The sequence below is a fragment of the Chiloscyllium plagiosum genome, unplaced genomic scaffold, assembly GCF_037043375.1.
Source record: "Chiloscyllium plagiosum isolate Xiang-an unplaced genomic scaffold, Cpla_swu_hap1 HiC_scaffold_11, whole genome shotgun sequence".
Lineage (NCBI taxonomy): Eukaryota > Metazoa > Chordata > Chondrichthyes > Orectolobiformes > Hemiscylliidae > Chiloscyllium > Chiloscyllium plagiosum.
Genome location: NW_028270149.1, coordinates 23,169,001 through 23,187,671, shown reverse-complemented (window position 1 = coordinate 23,187,671; position 18,671 = coordinate 23,169,001). Strand labels below are relative to the sequence as shown.

The window sequence follows — 18,671 nt, the reverse complement described above, 5'->3', positions numbered from 1 at the left end:
ACACCACCCTTTGCATGAAAAAGTTGCCCATTAGGCCCCTTTTAAATCTTTCCCCACTCACCCTAAACCTATGCCCTTCAGTTCTTGACTCCCCCAACCTATAACTTCAATAATTTGCATTTATGTAGTATCAACCACACTGTAAAACTCCATAAGGCAATTCACAGGAGCACCAAAAGCAGGAGATTGAAATCTTGGTCAAACTATCGGTGTTAAAGAGTGACATACAGGGCTTGTGAGGTAGACAAATACAGGGAGAGAATGCCAGAGCTTGGGACCAAGACAGCTTAAAGCATGGCAACCAATGTTGGAGTAGTGGAATATGGAGAATGCACAGGAGATCAGAACCAGAGGAGCACAGATATCTTCAAAGATTGTAGGGATGGAAGAAGTTACATGGATATAGAAGTTTGAGACTACAGAAATTTTTGGTAACTACTATTTCATCCAATCACCCAAAGACAAAATCATCTGGGGTGGCACGGTGGCTCAGTGGTTAGCACTGCTGCCTCACAGCAACAGGGACCCAGGCTCAGTTCCAGCCTCGGGTGACTGTCTGTGTGGAGTTTGTACATTCTCCCCGTGTCTGCTGAGTTTTCTCCGGGTGCTCTGGTTTCCTCCCACAGTCCAAAGATGTACAAATCAGGTGAATTGGCCATGCTAAATTGCCCATAGTGTTAGGTGCATTAGTCAGAGGGAAATGGGTTTGGGTGGGTTACTCTTCGGAGTGTTGGTGTGGACTTGTTGGGCCAAAAGGCCTGTTTCCTCACTATAGGCAATTTGATCTAATCTAAAAAAAAACCCACGGACTCCTCGCCCACTGTGGTAATTAGAAGATGGTAGACTATTGGTAGAATGGGGTGCTTATTCTGACCTTGAATGAGGTAGTTCAAGTCAACATGTGTTTGAGGTGTATGGAAGAAGTAAAAATGAACTAGCTTGAAATATTCTCTTCAGGGTAATCTTCAAAATACTCAAAAAGTTTAACCAAGTGCAAAACACTGAAGGCTTCTAATGCAGCATTTTCAGTGACCATCTCTTATTGAACATTCCAGATTGTTGTTGAAACACTTACTTTGTGTCACTTGCCCTCTGTCCTCAATGCCTGGCCTGACTTGTGCAACTGTTATGTCAGCCACTGCGGTAGCAACTCATTCCCACCTCTTGCACCCAGTACCCTCCCCACAAATCTGCTGTACAACTCCAGGGAGTGGACCTCAGATACTTATATGCAAAAAGCACTGCCACTGGATTAGAGATGCCTGTCAGTCATGGTTTGTTTGATTCCATGGTAAAACTGTACTGGAGTCAAAAAGAGAGGGTGGACAACTTTACTACTTAACTACTGTAACTGACTTAACTACTTGCTCTTCCATTAAACCAATTATCAAGAAGGTTTAGTCAGAGAGATGTACAGCATGGAAACAGACCCTTCGGTCAACCTGTTCGTGCCGACCAGATATCCCAACCCGATCTAGTCCCACCTACCAGTTCCCGGCCCATATCCCTCCCAACCCTTCCTATTCATGTACCCATCCAAATGCCTTTTAAATGTTGCAATTGCACCAGCCTCCACCACTTCCTCTGGCAGCTCATTCCATTCACATACCACCCTCTGCATGAAAAAGTTGCCCCTTAGATCCCTTTTGTATCTTTCCCCTCTCATCCTAAACCTATGCCCTCTCGTTCTGGACTCCCCGATCCCAGGGAAAAGACTTTGTCTATTTATCCTATCCATGCCCCTCATAATTTTATAAACCTCTATAAGGTCACCCCTCAGCTTCCGACGGTCCAGGGAAAACAGCCCCAGCCTGTTCAGCCTCTCCCTGTAGCTCAAATCCTCCAACCCTGGCAACATCCTTGTAAATCTTTTCCGAACCCTTTCAAGTTTCACAACATCTTTCTGAAAGGAAAGAGACCAGAATTGCATGCAATATTCCAACAGTGGCCTAAACAATGTCCTGTACAGCCGCAACATGACCTCCCAACTCCTGTACTCAATACTCTGACCAATAAAGGAAAGCATACCAAATGCCTTCTTCACTATTCTGTCTACCTACGACTCTACTTTCAAGGAGCTATGAACCTGCACTCCAAGGTCTCTTTGTTCAGCAACACTCCCTAGGACTTTACCATTAAGTGTGTAATTCCTGCTAAGATTTGCTTTCCCAAAATGCAGCACCTCGCATCTATCTGAATTAAACTCCATCTGCCACTTCTTGGCCCATTGGCCCATCTGGTCCAGATCCTGTTGTAACCTGAGATAATCTTCTTCGCTGTCCACTACACCTCCAGTTTTGATATCATCTGCAAACTTACTAACTGTACCTCTTATGCTCGCATCCAAATCATCTATGTAAATGACAAAACGTAGAGGACCCATCCTTGTGGGACTCCACTGGTCACAGACTTCCAGTCTGAAAAACAACCCTCCACACCACCCTCTGTCTTCTACCTTTGAGCCAGTTCTGTATCCAAATGGCTAGTTCTCCCTTTATTCCATGAGATCTAACCTTGCTAACCAGTCTCCCATGGGGATCCTTGTCGAACGCCTTACCGAAGTTCATATAGATCACATCTACCGCTCTGCCCTCATCAATCAACTGTTGTCTGATTTACTTCTTAAATCCTCAGACATAGCTTGTGGACTGCAAATTTCAGCTGCAGATCATATACTGAGATGCTGAGGAAAACAATTATATTACAGTGATTACTGTAATCGGCCAGCCATCACAAATCACATATATTACAATGACATATGCAGTTGCTAACATTAGAAGCCAATGTTTCCTGGGATGTCCAGGACATCCTCCTCACTATCCACAGCTTCCCCAATCTTTGTGTCGTAGCAAACGTAATAATCAGACCTCCTACCTTCTCTTCCAAATCATTCCTGATTAACTTGTCCCCTATCTAAATAAACTGCAGGCAAAGTTGTTAGAACGAAGAACAGTACAGGACTGCACCAACACATGATGCCTTTGTAAAACTAAAAACCTGTTGCTTCTACATGGTCCATATCCTTCTCCTCCCTGCCTGTCATTTATCTGTCAAGATACCTCTGAAACATCGCTGTTGTATCTGCCTCCACAACCTCTTCTGGTCATGCAATCCAGGCACTTATCACCCTCTATGTGAAAACAAATCTTGCCTCTCACATCCCCTTCAAACATTCCCCCTTTTACCTTAAACCTAGGTCCCCTAATAACTAACATTTCTACCCTGGCAAAAAGACTTTGACTGTCCATTCTATCCACACCTGGCAAAAGTTTGTGAATTTCTATCAGGTCGCCTCTCATCCTTTGATGTTCAAACAATAACAACCTAGGTTTGCCAAATCTGTCCTCATAGCTAATACCCTCCAAACCAGGCAGCATCCTGGTAAACCGTTTCTGTACCCCCTCCAAAGTCTTTACATCCTTGTGGTAGTGTGGTGACAAGAACTGTGCACAATACTCCATCTGTGGCCTAACTTGAGTTCTATTCAGTTGTAATGTAACTTGCCAATTTTTGTACTCTATACCCCAGCCAATGAAGGCAAGCATGCCATATACTCTCTCAATCATCTTATCCACTGATGTTGCCACTTTCAGGGAACTGTGGACCTGTACACCTCGGTCCCTCTGTATGTTGATGCTACTAAGGGTTCGACCATTACTGTATAGTTCTCTCCTGCATTGGACCTTCCAAAATGCATCACCTCACATTTGGCTGCATTAAATTTCATCTGCCATTTCTCCAACTAAGTCTCCAGCCTATCTATACCCTGCTGTATCTGCTGTAATCCTCCTCACTATCCACAGCTTTGTGTTACTAATTACCAAGCTTACTAATTAGACCACCTCCCTTCTCTTTCAAATCATTTCTGTATATCTCAAAACAAATTCAGGGGTCCCAGCGCTGATCCCTGCAAAACATCACTGGTCACAGATCTCCAGTCAGAAAAACATTCTTCAATCATTGCTCTCTGTCTTCTATGTCCAAGCCAGTTCTGTATCCATCTTGCCAACTCAGGTGTGATTTCACATTTTGTAAGAACCTGCCGTGAGGGACCTGTCTTTAGTCTTGCTAAAGTCCATGCAGACATGTTTCTGTGCCTTTTGGGATGTTTGCAGGCACACTAATGACTGAGCATTCTCCAATATTGGGTAACAGTGTTAATCCTGGCGATACCTATTCAGCCGCTTTATATACATCAGATCCAGTCTTTTGTAAAACCTAAATAAGGGATGCCACAGGGATCAGTACTGGAGCCACAAGGATTTATAATATGCATTAATGACTTGTCTAAGGAACATGAATGTACATAAATAGCTGTGTGAAGGCAAGTAGTGAGGACTCAGGGCAGAATCCTGTGGAGGTATGAACGATGTGGACTACCTCATAGAGCCATAGAGATGTACAGCACAGAAACAGACCTCTCGGTCCAAATTCCCCATGCTGACAAGATTTCGTAACATAATCTAGTCCCAGTTGTCAACACTTGACCCATATCCCTCTAAACCCTTCCTATTCATATACCCCTGCTGAAAATGTGTTGCTGGAAAAGCGCAGCAGGTCAGGCAGCATCCAAGGAACAGGAGAATCGACGTTTCGGGCATAAGCCCTTCTTCTATTCATATACCCACCCAGATGCCTTTTAAATGCTGTAATTGTACCAGCCTCCCCAATTCCTCTGGCAGCTCATTCCATACACACAACACCCTCTGCGTGAAAAAGTTGCCCCTTGGGTCCCTTTGAAATGTTTCCCCCTCACCCTAAACCTATGCCCTCCAGTTCTGGGCTCCCTCACCCCAGGAAAAAACCTTGTCTATTTAGCCCATCCATGCCCTTCATGATTTTGTAAGGTCACCCCTCAGCCTCTGACGTTCCAGGGAAAACAGCCCCAGCCTGTTTAGCCTCTCCGTATAGCTCAAATCCTCCAACCCTGGTAATATCCTTGTAAATCTGGGCGCTAATATCTTGGAAAATGCTCCATGAGCACCAATCACACCAACTGTGCCACATCCTGGCAAATCTGCATGAAATTCTCCCCTTTGGCACAATATATATAAAAAAACACATTCTTTAAACAAGAGATTGCAAAGCTCTGAGAGGCAGAGTGAACTGGATGTCCTAGTGCATGAATCGCAGAAGGTTAGTACACCGAGCGAGTAATTAGGAAAGCACATAGAATGTTATAAATTATAGCGGGGGGAATTAAATACAAAAGTAGGGAGGTAATGGTTGATTTATGTACAGCACAGATGAGACCACACCTGGTACAGTTTAGTTCACCTTATTTAAGGAAGAAAGTAAGCATTTTGAAAGCAGTTGAGAGAAGTTTTACCAAACTGATACCTGGGATGGGCAGGTAGTCTAATGAGGAAAGATTGGACAGGCTAGCGTTATGTCTACTCGAGGTCAGAAGAAAAAGAGGTGACCTGTTTGAAACATGTAAGATTCTGAAGAATCTTTCCAGGGTAGTTATGGAGAGAATGCTTCCTCTTATGGCAGAATCCAGAAGTAGGAGTCACTGGTTAAAAATGAGACAAAAGTATTTTTCTCAGAAGTTCATGATTCTTTCAAACTCTCTTCCTCGAAAAGTTGGCAGGAGCAAAGTCTTTAAATATTTTTAAGGCAGAAGTAACAAAATTCTTGATAAGCAAGGGGCAAAGTTTATCAGGCACAGAGAGGAATGTGGATTTGAGGTTTCAAACAGATCAGTCATGATTTTATTAGATGGTGGAGCTGTCTCAAGGGACTGAATGATCTACTGCTCCTTGTTGTATGTTTGTTGTCTAAATGTAGAGTTCATATGTATCATATTCACAGACTGAATTGATATCTGGAACAAATTACTGTAGATGCTGGAATCTGTATTGAAAACAACAAATGCTGGAGGTCACAGTGGGTCGGGCAGCATCCACTGAGAGAGAGCAAGCTAGCGTTTCTAGTCTAGATGATGCTACGTCAGATTCAAAACCTTAGCTTGCTGTCTCTCCATGGATGCTGTCTGACTCGCTAAGATCTCCTGAATTGATGTTGCCTGTTTCACACTTGACCAATGTCAAAATTAAATTGGTAAATTATAATCTGTTGGAAAGTAGACTGTTAGTGATACGCGATCTCATATAGCTGTTATGGATTCATATAGGGCTAGGCAAACAGACAATGCTGGATCATTCAGTGTTAATACTGACACTCGTAAAATTTGACAGGACAGAACAACCTGATAATGAAGAAACTCAAAACCATAAATTATCATGTACTATGTATGTAACCTGTGAAAAGGGCTCAGTGGATGCTGTGTAAAATGTTTTGTTAATCAAATTTGAGTTCGAAACTCATTTCTGTGACAGCCTGTTATTGTTAGTCTGGCTCATGACAAACTATGATTGATTAATTGTGTCATTGGGCAAACTCTCCTCTGGGCATGGCACAGAACCACATGGATGAAAAAGGTTTGAATTTAATTGCTGAGTGAGCCAGGCATTCCTTGAGTTGTGTTTTGGAGCAGATCACAGTGGGTCACGCAAGTTCTGATGGCCTTTCAGTGATTCCTGCTGTCCAGTTGCATTCTGTGCCCAGTGACTGTGATGCTCCCCCTTGTCAAATAGCCTGCTGGCTCAGGCCGGGAGGGATGATCCACTTGGTTCATGTTTCGAGGGAGTGGGGGGGGGGGGGGGGGGGGGTGGGGGAGCTCCTGTGAAATGGTCTCGGAAAAGGAGGGGAGAAGACGGAGAATTGTCCTGTGTTGTTACACCATGCGCAGTGTGGCTTCTTTTGAAATGAATTTGTTCTCTTCAGTGTCCATTTTACTTTTAAATCTAGGGTCAGCCTGGACTGATTGGGCCACAGGGACGCAGTGGGCCTCCAGGGTTTTCTGGACCAGAGGGATTAAGGGGACCGAAAGGTGAAAAAGGTAACCCTGGTAACCCGGGAGCTGGAGGCATGAAGGGAGAAAAGGTGAGTCCAGGTCAACCTCCAGCATCAAGTCATTGCTTGAAGTACCACATAATCCCTACAGTGGAAGCAGGCCATTCAGCCCATCGCCGGCCCTCCGAAGAGAACCTCATCCAGACGCAATCCAACCCTGCATTTCCCATGGCTATCCCACAAAGCCTGCACATCCCTGGATGCTATGAGCAATATAGTGTGGCCAATTCACCCTAAACTGCACATCTTTGGACTGTGGGAGGAAGCCGGAGCACCCGGAGCAAACCCATGCAGCCACGGGGAGAACATGCAAACTCCACACAGAGTCACCCAAGGCTGGGATTGAACCCCGGTCCCAGGTGCTGTGAGGCAGCAGTGCTAACCGCTGAGCTACCGTGCCTTAAAATGAAAAAGGGAGGGGTGTGGGGAGGTTCGCTGAGTTGGTTAGACGGTCAGTGTGTGGTTGAGAGTGACACTAACAATGATAAGGTTGATTTCCTGTACTGGCCGTGGTAGACCTGGAACAATCCTGAATAAATGTCACTGCCTCAGCTGTGATTCCATGCCCCCTGTGTATACCAGGAGAAGGAAGTGAGGCACAAGACTCTTTAAGGGTCTCTACTCTCACATTTCTCTAACACAATCTCACTGCTTAGAGTGACTCCAATGTTCACACCTGATCCCATCCCAAATATTAATCATTTTTTTCACTCGGGACATTTTTGGATGTCCATTAAATAAAAAAGCAGAAACAGAAACTCTTTCAGATACACAGCAGGTCAGTCAGTATTTGCAAAGAGAAAAGGCAATTCAGGACTGGTCAGATGAGTGAATGTGACACTGAGCTGACTGGCTTTTTGGATATCTCAAGAAATTTCAGCATACACTCTGATACCTGCCCTTCAGTTGCTCTTCCCAGCGTCATACCTTTTGTCAAAATGTACCTGAAAATCTTTTTTCTGGGTTTGTATTTTCAAACCAGTCAAGTAGGGACCCTACTGTGACAGCTTTTTCATGTGTACAAAACACAGACAGACATACGTAGACACACACACACACGCGCGCACACACGCATGCACAGAGACACAGAAACACAGACACACACACAGACACACACACGCATGCACAGAGACACAGAAACACAGACACACACACACATGCAGAGACACAGACACACATATACACGCATGCACAGAGACACAGAAACTCACACACAGACACACATATATACACATGCACAGAGTTACAGAAACACGCATACACAGAGACAAACATACAAAGACACACATAGAGACACACACACACACACACACACACACACACACACACTCTGACACACACACACACACAGACACACACACAAAATCAGTCTGATAAATGTTGGGGAATATTTAATGCCTTTCAGTTTGGAGGCTGTTTCAGTTCCATTCACAACTAGCCCCGATAGACTGGCATCTATTTAACTCCGTCTCTCAGTGGGCCGTGTTACATTGAACCCCATTTCCACCATTTGTACAGCCAGCTGGGACTCAACAGGCAGCTTAATTGTTGTTGGGATGATGTCATTGCGATGATGTCGCTGTGGGTTGCCAGTTTTAAGTCCTGTTGTGATGTTGTCTGTTCCTCCAGGGTCCAATCGGTGTGCCAGGATTTGTCGGGATGAATGGAATTCCAGTAAGTATGATCTCTGAGTTAAATATTTCTAATCAACCTGTTCAGGCATGTTATGAGAGTGGGATCTGAACCTGGATCTCTTAGCTCAGAGAGTGGGAAACTACCATGCGCCACAAGAACCTTCTGTCCAATCGCAGAGTTATTCCATTCTTGGTGCTAATCACCTGCTGGAGGAACCATTCATTTAAAATCACAGAATTTGACAGCAGGAAAGGAGGCTATTCAGCCCATTATAGCCAGGCCAGCCCTTAAAAGGAGCTTGCAAAGTCGTCTTGGTCTCTTAGGTCTCCTCCCACAGGCTGTGTCTGGGCTCAGAGCTCCGTCCCAATCCTAATGTAGTTTGACATAGGTTGAACATTATATTAAAAAAATCTGCTCTCTACAACGAATACTGATGTCATGTTTTTTTTCTCATAAGCTTGATCTACTTTTTTCTGCAGCAGAAATAAATTAGATACATCCTGGTCAATCAGGTGGGGAAATGAATTGAAAGTTTGGAAGCTGCTGAACAGAATTAAAAAGTAATCTGTTTGAAAAGATGTAAACTTCTTCTATTCATGGGTGAGTTGGGGAATCAACCATCCATTCCAGTCTTGTCCCGCTCATCCCAAATCCTGACCCCTCCACCCCGTCCGATCCCCTGCTGTCCTGCCCTACGCCCTACCCCAGTCACGCCCTCCCCACCCCTAACTCCCTCCACCCCATCCAACCCCCTCCACTCCTACCCAACACCCTCCATCCTATCCAACCCCCTATCCAATCCCCTCCACCCCTATCCAACCCCCTCCACCCCTATCCAACCCCCTCCACCCGTATCCAACCCCCTCCACCCCTATCCAACCCCCTCCACTCCTATCCAACCCCCTCCACTCTTATCCAACCTCCTCACCCCCATTCAACCCCATCCAACCCCCTTTCATCCCTATCCAACTCCCCCCACTCCTATCCAACCCTCTCCCCCTTTCCATCCCCCTGCGCTCTATCCAACCCCCTCCTCTCCTATCCAACACCCTCCACCCCTATCCAACTTCCTCCATGCCTATCCAACCCCCTTCCTGCATCCAACTCCCTCCATTCCTACCCCAATTCCCTCCACCCAATCCAACCCGCTCACCCCATCTAACCCCGTCCGCCTTATCCAACTCCCTCCACCCCAAACCAACTCACTCTATGTTACTGCCCCCTCCCCCCCCCACCCCCCAACCAATGCCACTGCCAATTCTACAGCTCATTTCCCCTTTCCACACTGTCCTTGGTTCTCCCATGATCAGTTATTCTTATTGGAGAAAGGGATGGCTCAGTATTCGAAATGCAGCTGGAGCCTTTAACTGCACTTACCTTGTATTGAACATGAATAGTTGAGGCCAGATCTGACACTCCCCCATCTCAAGGAGGAGAGATGAGGACTGCAGATGCTGGAGATTAGAGTCTTGCCCGAATCATTGATTCTCCTGCTCCTGGGATACTGCCTGACCTGCTGTGCTTTTCCAGCACCACACTCTCGACTTCCCCATCTCACTTGTCATTTCAGTACCCTCTCTACTACTTCATGAAGCAGCAATATCAATATAGCAGTTAGTTAGAGCAGAGAAGGAACTCATTCAGGTCAACCTGCCTCCCTCTTCCCTGATCTGTCTCATACACTTAACAGTTTGTATTACCCTAATCATTTCTATTTCATTTCAAATAGATTTTGTTTTGAACATTACTATTCAGTCTGCTTTCATCTGCCTTTTTGGAAGCATAGTCTAAATTATGGCAACTTGCTACAGAGAAAGAAAAAGATTCTAATTTCTCCCAGCGTTTTGTTGCCAATGACCTGAGTTCTGTGTCCTGTCAGTGGGAGAGCATCTCACATGTATTGAGAATGCTTCAGTTTCTAACTGCTCCCCCATCGTCAACATATACATAGAGCAATACCACCCTCTGCTGGATTTCAGGATGTAGCACAGCAGCTGAAAAGAAACCTTTGCTGCTTTAACAAAAAAATGGAAAATACACAGCAATTTGGGGAGCAGCTGTAAAGTGGAATTCTCATTCTTCTTGGGTTTCCTAAATCAGAATTATTAGCACAAAGGGAGACACTTTCTTCCAGCACTTGGCCGATAGCCGTATATTAGATTAGATTATTTACAGTGTGGAAACAGGCCCTTTGGCCCAACCAGTCCACACTGACCCTCCGAAGAGTATCCCACCCAGACACATTTCCCTCTGACTAATGCACCTAACACTATGGGAAATTTAGCATGGCCAATTCACCTGACTGGCACATCTTTGGGAGGAAACCGGAGCAAACCCACGCAGACACGAGGAGAACGTGCAAACTCCAACACAGTCACCATAGGCTGGGACCCTGGTGATGTGAGGCAGCAGTGCTAACCACTCAGCCACTGTGCCATCCTGCAACTTGTCAAGCTGCAAACAATAAGTGGGTCAGGTCAGGGGATGGGGACAATAGAGACCCCTTTAATTGAGAGGAAACCATTTTGTTGAGCAAACTGCATGCTGTGATAAAGAGTTGTGAGATGATATCTCAAGTCGATATTAAAAAAAATCATCTCAGTGGGTGAATGGAAATACATCAAAATGTACAAATTGTATTATTGAGACCCCTGCACTCTCATTACCCTCAATAGCTTTTGCTCCAATGTGCATCTCTTATTCATCTCTCCATTTTCTTCACCAAGGCAAATCACCTAATAGTTTTCTATTAAGCAGTTAACTAGGGCAGATGATAATATATTTGCTAATGTCAATGGGTTTGTAATCCATACATCCGAAGTAAAGCTTTGGGACTTGGATTCCTGTCCTATCATGGTAGCTAGTGGAATTTGTATTCAATTAATAACTCTGAAATGTAAACCTAATCAAATCAATTAGATTTGAATTCCACACTTACTCACTGAACTCAAATTACAAAAGCTGCCTTGGTGGGATTTGAACCCATGACCCTGTAACATTCAAAACCAAAGTGCTGCAGATGCTGGAAACCTGACACAAAAAGAACGTAAAATGCTGGAGCTTCAGCAGGGTCTGGCAGCAGCTGTGGGGACAGAAACAGAGTTAATGTTTCAAGTCCAATGCAAGGTTTCTCCTCTGAAGGGTCTGTTTCTGTGCTGTATGACTATATGAGTCATATTGGACTCAAAATGTTAACTGTGTTTCTCTCTCACGGATGCTGCCAGATCTGCTGAAGCACCATCATTTTCTAATGCCAAAAGCCCAGACTACTAACCCAGTGACATTACCATTGCACTATCTATGCCTCTTAACTGCCTTCTGAAGTGGCCGATCAAACCGCTGAGTTGGTGCATGATCGTGGACAATCCCGTGAAAGAATAAAGAAAAACATTCTTTGGTCATTGGAAAGATTAATAAACGTTTTCTTTCAAGTTGACACTGGTCATCCAAAACCTGCGTATGGACCTTATTGTTCCAAACTTTCAAGCTGTTCATAAATAGAGTCAGAAAGTCATACAGAACGGAAAGAGAGAGTGGTAAGGGTGTGGAATGCCCCCACCTGCTAATGTAGTCAACTCAGCCACATTAGGGAGATTTAAACAATCCTTAGATAAGCACATGGATGATTTTGGGATAGTGTAGGGGAACGAGCTGAGAATAGTTCACAGGTGGGTGCAACATCGAGGGCCGAAGGGCCTGTTCTGCGCTGTATTGTTCTATGTTCTATGTTCTTTGAAACAGGCCCTTCAGCTCAATGTGTCCATGCTGACCAGGTTTTCTAACCTGAACTGATCCCATTGGTCTGCATTTGGCCCACATCCCTCTCGACCGTTCCTTTCCATGTTGTAATTGTACCCGCCTCAACTACTTCCTCTGGCAGCTTGTTCCATACACACACCAACCTCTATGTGAAAAAACTACCCCTTAGGTTGCTTTTAAATCTTTTCGCTCTCACCTTAAACCTAATCAAGCCCTCTAGTTTTGGACTCCCCTATCCTTGAGAAAAGACCTTTGCTATTCACTCTATCTGAGCCCCAATGATTTTATAATCTTCTGTAAAGTTGCACCTCAGCCTCCTACACTCCAAGGAAAAAAGTCTCAGTTTACCCAATCTCTCCTTATAACTCAAACCTTCTATTCCTAACAACATCTTGGTCAATCTTTTTTACATCCTTTTCAGTTTTATAACATCCTTCCTCTTGGAGAGCAAGCAGAGTTGTGCGCAGTATTCCAACTATGGCCTGACCAATGTCCTGTACAGCTGTATTAACAGGAAAGTGACAAATCCATGACACAGATGAACATACAAAAAAATTAAAGATTTTTCCTCTAAATTTCATTCCTGACAAACTGTTCTTGTTTCAAAGGGTCACCCAGGTCAGCAAGGTCCTAGAGGACGCCCAGGTCTGGATGGGTGCAATGGTACCATCGGATCTCCAGGTTTTCCTGGCAGTGCAGGTTTTCCTGGATCTCCAGGATTCCCGGTAAGCAGAGAACGCAATTCGGGATTTGTTGGGGGTTTTAAAAATCGAATTTGTTTTGGCTAGTTTGAATAGAAGCCAGAAAGGTTTGCATTGATATAGCGCTTTCACAATAACTGGCCATATCAAATTGTTTCACACCAGTGAAGTATGTTTTGAAGTGTAATCAGCTGTTTAATATTGGAAACTTATTTGCAAACAGCAAACTCCCACAAACAATGTGCCAGTGATCCAACAGATCTGATACACGATCAATATTGTCAAGGTCACCAGGGAAACCTCCCTTGTTGATCTTTATAACAGTGGACAAAAACAACACTGTAACATCTCAGTTTAACATCTCCCCAAAAGGATGCCAACTCCAACAAAAGCTCCCTCATTTCCACTCTGGATTGTCAGCCTCGATTTTTGTACTCAAGTAGTTAAAGTGGGGAACTTGGACCCATAACTTTTGAGTTAGAGGCTAATGGTGCTACCAGCTGAGGCACATATCACGCAGAGGTCAATCGGTGATTCCACTATCAATCAACTGGTGGCAAATTTGTTTCCCCACATAAAGTAAATAAGGATCCATTTATTAGACTGTCATCATAGAGAAAATTGTAGCTCAGTTCAAACTTATTCACGTTCAAAAGGAATAGAATGTCATTGTGTCATGAGACAGGAACTGAATGTTTAAATCAATACTCCTTTACTTTTCTTGTCTTAAAAAATAACACAAACTTAAAAATATTGTTTTTTAATATAATGGGAGGGGACAAACTGGAAGTTTAAGAAGGAAATTGAAGGGAAAGTAAGAACAAGGGTAGTCAAGAAAGACAACAGTATCAATGAGGCAGAAAACTCAAAAAAGGATTATGCTGTAAGGTTGAGTGAAATAGGGGTTGATGGGAAGGGTGAGGGCAGTAACAAATTAAAAATACTATATATGAATGCACAAAGTATTAGAAATAAGATGGATGCGCTTGAGGCTCTTTTGGAAATTGGCAGCTACGATATTGTGGGTGGTTTCAAGTGGACAGGGCCTGGGAAATGAATATTCAAGGCTACACGTGCTATCGTAAGGACAGACTGATGGGCAGAGGGGGTGGGGTGGCCCTGTTGGTAAGGGATGATATTCAGTCCCTAGCGCGGGGGGACCTATTATCTGGGGATGTAGAGTCAGTATGGATAGAGCTGAGAAATTCTAAGGGTAGAAAGACCCTCTTGGGAGTTATCTACAGGCCCCCAGACAGTAGTAGGGATGTAGGGTGTAAGTTGAATAAGGAGCTGAAATTGGCCTGTCGCAAAGATGTTACTACAGTTGTCATGGGGGATTCCAACATGCAGGTAGACTGGGAGAATCAGGATGGTATTGGACCTCAAGAAAGAGACTTTGTGGAATGCCTCCGAGATGGATTCTTAGAACAGCTGGTGCTGGAGCCGACCAGGGAGAATGCAATTCTGGATCTGGTATTGTGCAACGAACCAGAATTGGTCAGGGACCTTGAAGTGAAGGAGCCATTGGGAAGTAGTGACCATAATACAATAAGCTTCAATCTGCAATTTGAGAGGGAGAGGGTACAATCGGTAGTGACAGTATTTCAGTTGAATAAAGGGAACTATGGAGCTATGAGGGAGGAGCTGGCCAGAGTTCAATGGTGCAATACCTTAGCAGGGATGACTGTGGAGGAACAATGGCGGATATTTCTGTATATAATGCAGAAGATGCAGGAACAGTTCATTCCAAAAAGGAAGAAAGATCCTATCAGGAGGCATGGGTGGCCGTGGCTGACGAGGGAAGTTAAGAAACATATAAAGTCAAAAGAGAAAAAGTATAACATAGCAAAGATATGTGGGAAAACGGAGGACTGGGAAGCTTTTAAAGAACAAGAGAGGATTACTAAAAAGGAAATACGCAGAGAATAAATGAGGTACGAAGGTAAACTGGCCAAAAATATAAAGGAGAATAGTAAAAGCTTTTTTAGGTATGTGAAAGGGAAAAAAATGGTTAAGACTAAAATTGGGCCCTTGAAGACAGAAACAGTGGAATATATTACGGGGAACAAAGAAATGGCAGAAGAGTTGAATTGGTACTTCAGATCTGTGTTCACTGGGGAAGACACAAGCAATCTCCCTGAGGTAATAGTGGCTGAAGGACCTGAATTGAAGGGAATTTATATTTGCCAGGAATTGGTATTGGAGAGACTGTTAGGTCTGAAGGTTGATAAGTCCCCGGGGCCTGATGGTCTACATCCCAGGGTACTGAAGGAGGTGGCTCGAGAAATCGTGGATGCATTGGTGATTATTTTCCAGAGTTCAATAGATTCAGGATCAGTTTCCTGCGGATTGGAGGGTGGCTAATGTTGTACCACTTTTTAAGAAAGGAGCGAGAGAGAAAGCAGGAAATTATAGACCAGTTAGTCTGACCTCAGTGGTGGGAAAGATGCTGGAGTCAATTATAAAGGATGAAATTATGACACATCTGGATAGCAGTAACAGGATAGGTCAGAGTCAGCATGGATTTATGAAGGGGAAATCATGCTTGACTAATCTTCTGGAATCTTTTGAGGATGTAACTCTGAAAATGGACAAGGGAGATCCAGCGGATGTAGTGTTGCTGGACTTTCAGAAAGCCTTTGATAAAGTCCCACATAGGAAGTTAGTGAGCAAAATTAGGGCACATGGTATTGGGGGCAAAGTACTGACTTTGGATTGAAAATTGGTTGGCTGATAGGAACAAAGAGTAGTGATAAATGGCTCCCTTTCGGAATGGCAGGTGGTGACCAGTGGGGTACCGCAGGGATCAGTGCTGGGACCGCAGCTTTTTACAATATATACTAATGATATGGAAGAGGGTATTAATAGTAACATTAGCAAATTTGCTGATGATACAAAGCTGGGTGGCAGGGTGAAATGTGAGGAGGATGTTAGGAGATTACAGGGTGACCTAGACAGGTTAGGTGAGTGGTCAGATGCATGGCAGATGCAGTTTAATGTGGATAAATGTATGGTTATACAATTTGGTGGCAAGAACAGGAAGGCAGATTACTACCTAAATGGAGTCAAGTTAGGTAAAGGGGCAGTACAAAGAGATCTGGGTGTTCTTGTACACCAGTCAATGAAGGCAAGCATGCAGGTACAGCAGGTAGTGAAGAAAGCTAATAGCATGCTAACCTTCATAACAAGAGGGATTGAGTATAGAAGCAAAGAGGTCTTCTGCAGCTGTATAGGGCCCTGGTGAGACCGCACCTGGAATATTGTGTGCAGTTCTGGTCTCCAAATTTGAAGAAAGACATTCTGGCTATTGAGGGAGTGCAGCGTAGGTTCACGAGGTCAATTCCTGGAATGGCGGGACTACCTTACGCTGAAAGATTGGAGCGACTGGGCTTGTATACTCTTGAGTTTAGAAGACTGAGAGCGGATCTGATTGAGACGTATAAGATTATTAAAGGATTGGACACTCTGGAGGCAGGAAACATGTTTCCGCTGATGGGTGAGTCCCGAACCAGAGGACACAGCTTAAAAATACGGGGTAGACCATTTAGGACAGAGATGAGGAGAAACCCCTTCACCCAGAGAGTGGTGGCTGTGTGGAATGCTCTGCCCCAGAGTGCAGTGGAGGCCCAGTCTCTGGATTCGTTTAAAAAAGAGTTGGATAGAGCTCTCAAGGATAGTGGAATCAAGGGTTATGGAGATAAGGCAGGAACAGGATACTGATTGAGGATGATCAGCCATGATCATAATGAATGGTGGTGCAGGCTCGAAGGGCAGAATGACCTACTCCTGCACCTATTGTCTATTGTCTATTATTATAACATTTATTTATTAGTATTGGAGTCTGAGGTTAGTTCCCTCTTTGAGGTAACTTCACAGAATATGTAGCCATTCTACAGATTACTCTCCATGCTACTAAATACCCATGAAGAGACTAGTTAACTATTAATTTCGATCTTGCTTACTCCAGGGTGAAACGGGTCTCAAAGGAGCCAAAGGAGAGCCAATCCAAATCTCAGGCAACCGTGATGAACTCAGGGTGAGTATGTCATATTGCTATTCTGATTCAGTTTTTCGAAGAGGAGTGGGAAATATTAGCACTAGGAAGTTGAACTAGGAGAAGGAGCTGCAAGTTCAAGTTTGAGCCCACATCCCAAAATTGCTGTTACTTACTATGTCCACATGATGGCGAGCTTTGCAATTATATCAGACATTGCTACTCCAATAAATGGTGGGATATTGTACAATTGTATTAAGAACTTGCAGCATATTCTCACAGGAAACAAAAGTTGTGTTTGCATAGCACCTGTCACAACTTTGGCACATCCCAAAGCTTTTCCAGCCAATGAAACACTTTGAAGTGAAGTCACATTGCAAGCATCTGCATTCCTCCCTTTCTCAGTGCAAGAGTGTAGCCAATATGTGCACAGCAAGATTTCACAAACAGCAGTGTGAGCTCTCAGAGTATTCCTAGTTCCACTCTCACATATCATTCCATGCAGAATAATGTTCAACAAGCTGTCATACCCACCAATCATTGACCTTGTTGTCACAACCTTCTGTGCATTATTGGAGTGTCACAACTGTGAATTTGGGTCAAGTCAACTCTCACAAAAGCGAGTTTCTGTGAATGCTGAAGAACTGAAATCAAAACAGCGAAAGATGGAAATGCTGTTTGAGCCTGACAGTATTTGTGGAGAAAGAAACAGGAAACTATTTTCAACCGATTTCTGATGATGCGACTTTCAATACAAACCCTTTGGATATGTCTCCGTTTGCCTCTTCAAACATTTCATCCTTCCTGTTGAAAGGTTCCTGCCTGAAACATCAACTTGTCCTGCGCCTCTGATGCTGCCTGACCTGCTGTGGGTTGTTTTCTCCAACTCCACACTTTATCGTCTCTGACTTTCCAGTACCTGCAGTCCTCACGATCTCCATGTCGGTCAAATATTTCCACCATTGTTGTTGACAGAACTCGCAACCATGTCCATCCTATTTTCCAGACTTCTACTCACTTCTTTTTCCTCCTGGAAACAAGGAAAGGTTCCCCTATTCCTCATCTCCCACATCCCCCCGCACCCCCCCCCCCCCCCCCCAGCACTCTCTGTTCAACAGACCAATTTCTCCATGTGTTGCCACCAGCAAACACTTGCCCCCTCCCTCTCAGCATTTGGTTGGGACTGTTCCCATCTTCTGGCCTAGTCCACTCCTTAGTCACCTTCTTGTGGCAACTTTCCATACAAATGCAGGAGAAGCAAAACTTGTCATTTTACTGCTTCCTTTCTCACCAGCTAAACCCAAACATTCCTTTTGGATGGAATTCTCTTGACACGTTGTATTCTCTGCTCTCTGCTGTATGTCAGGGAGACTGAACGCCGACCCCAGTGATCTCTCTCCACAAGCATTGACCCTGATCTTTGGATATTGTGTGATTTTAATTCTCTCTCCTTGTTCTCATGCTGTCCTCTCTGTCCTTGATCTGCCTCACTCTCCCCAAGAAGCTCAACACAAGCCCAAGAACAGGATAACAACACAAAGGATTGTGGGTGCTGCTGATCTCAAACAGAAGTTGCTGGCGAAACGCAGCAGGTCTGGCAGCATCTGTGGAAAGAGAAACATTTCAAGTCCAGTGACCCTTCTTCAGAATAGAACTTCATCTTT

At 44.3% G+C, this 18,671-nt stretch overlaps 1 protein-coding gene across 4 annotated transcripts in view; it reads left to right on the top strand.

Annotated features, from left to right (window-relative positions):
* The window catches only part of col4a6 (collagen, type IV, alpha 6), a 423,829-nt gene that overhangs the window by 249,459 nt on the left and 155,699 nt on the right, over positions 1 to 18,671 (top strand). For all 4 annotated transcript variants that reach the window (XM_043705027.2, XM_087991898.1, XM_087991899.1 and 1 more), the window contains exons 5-8: positions 6,814 to 6,948; positions 8,548 to 8,592; positions 12,921 to 13,037; positions 16,981 to 17,049. In XM_043705027.2, the coding sequence (XP_043560962.2) occupies positions 6,814 to 6,948; positions 8,548 to 8,592; positions 12,921 to 13,037; positions 16,981 to 17,049 (366 nt within the window). The remainder of the gene's footprint in view (positions 1 to 6,813; positions 6,949 to 8,547; positions 8,593 to 12,920; positions 13,038 to 16,980; positions 17,050 to 18,671) is intronic.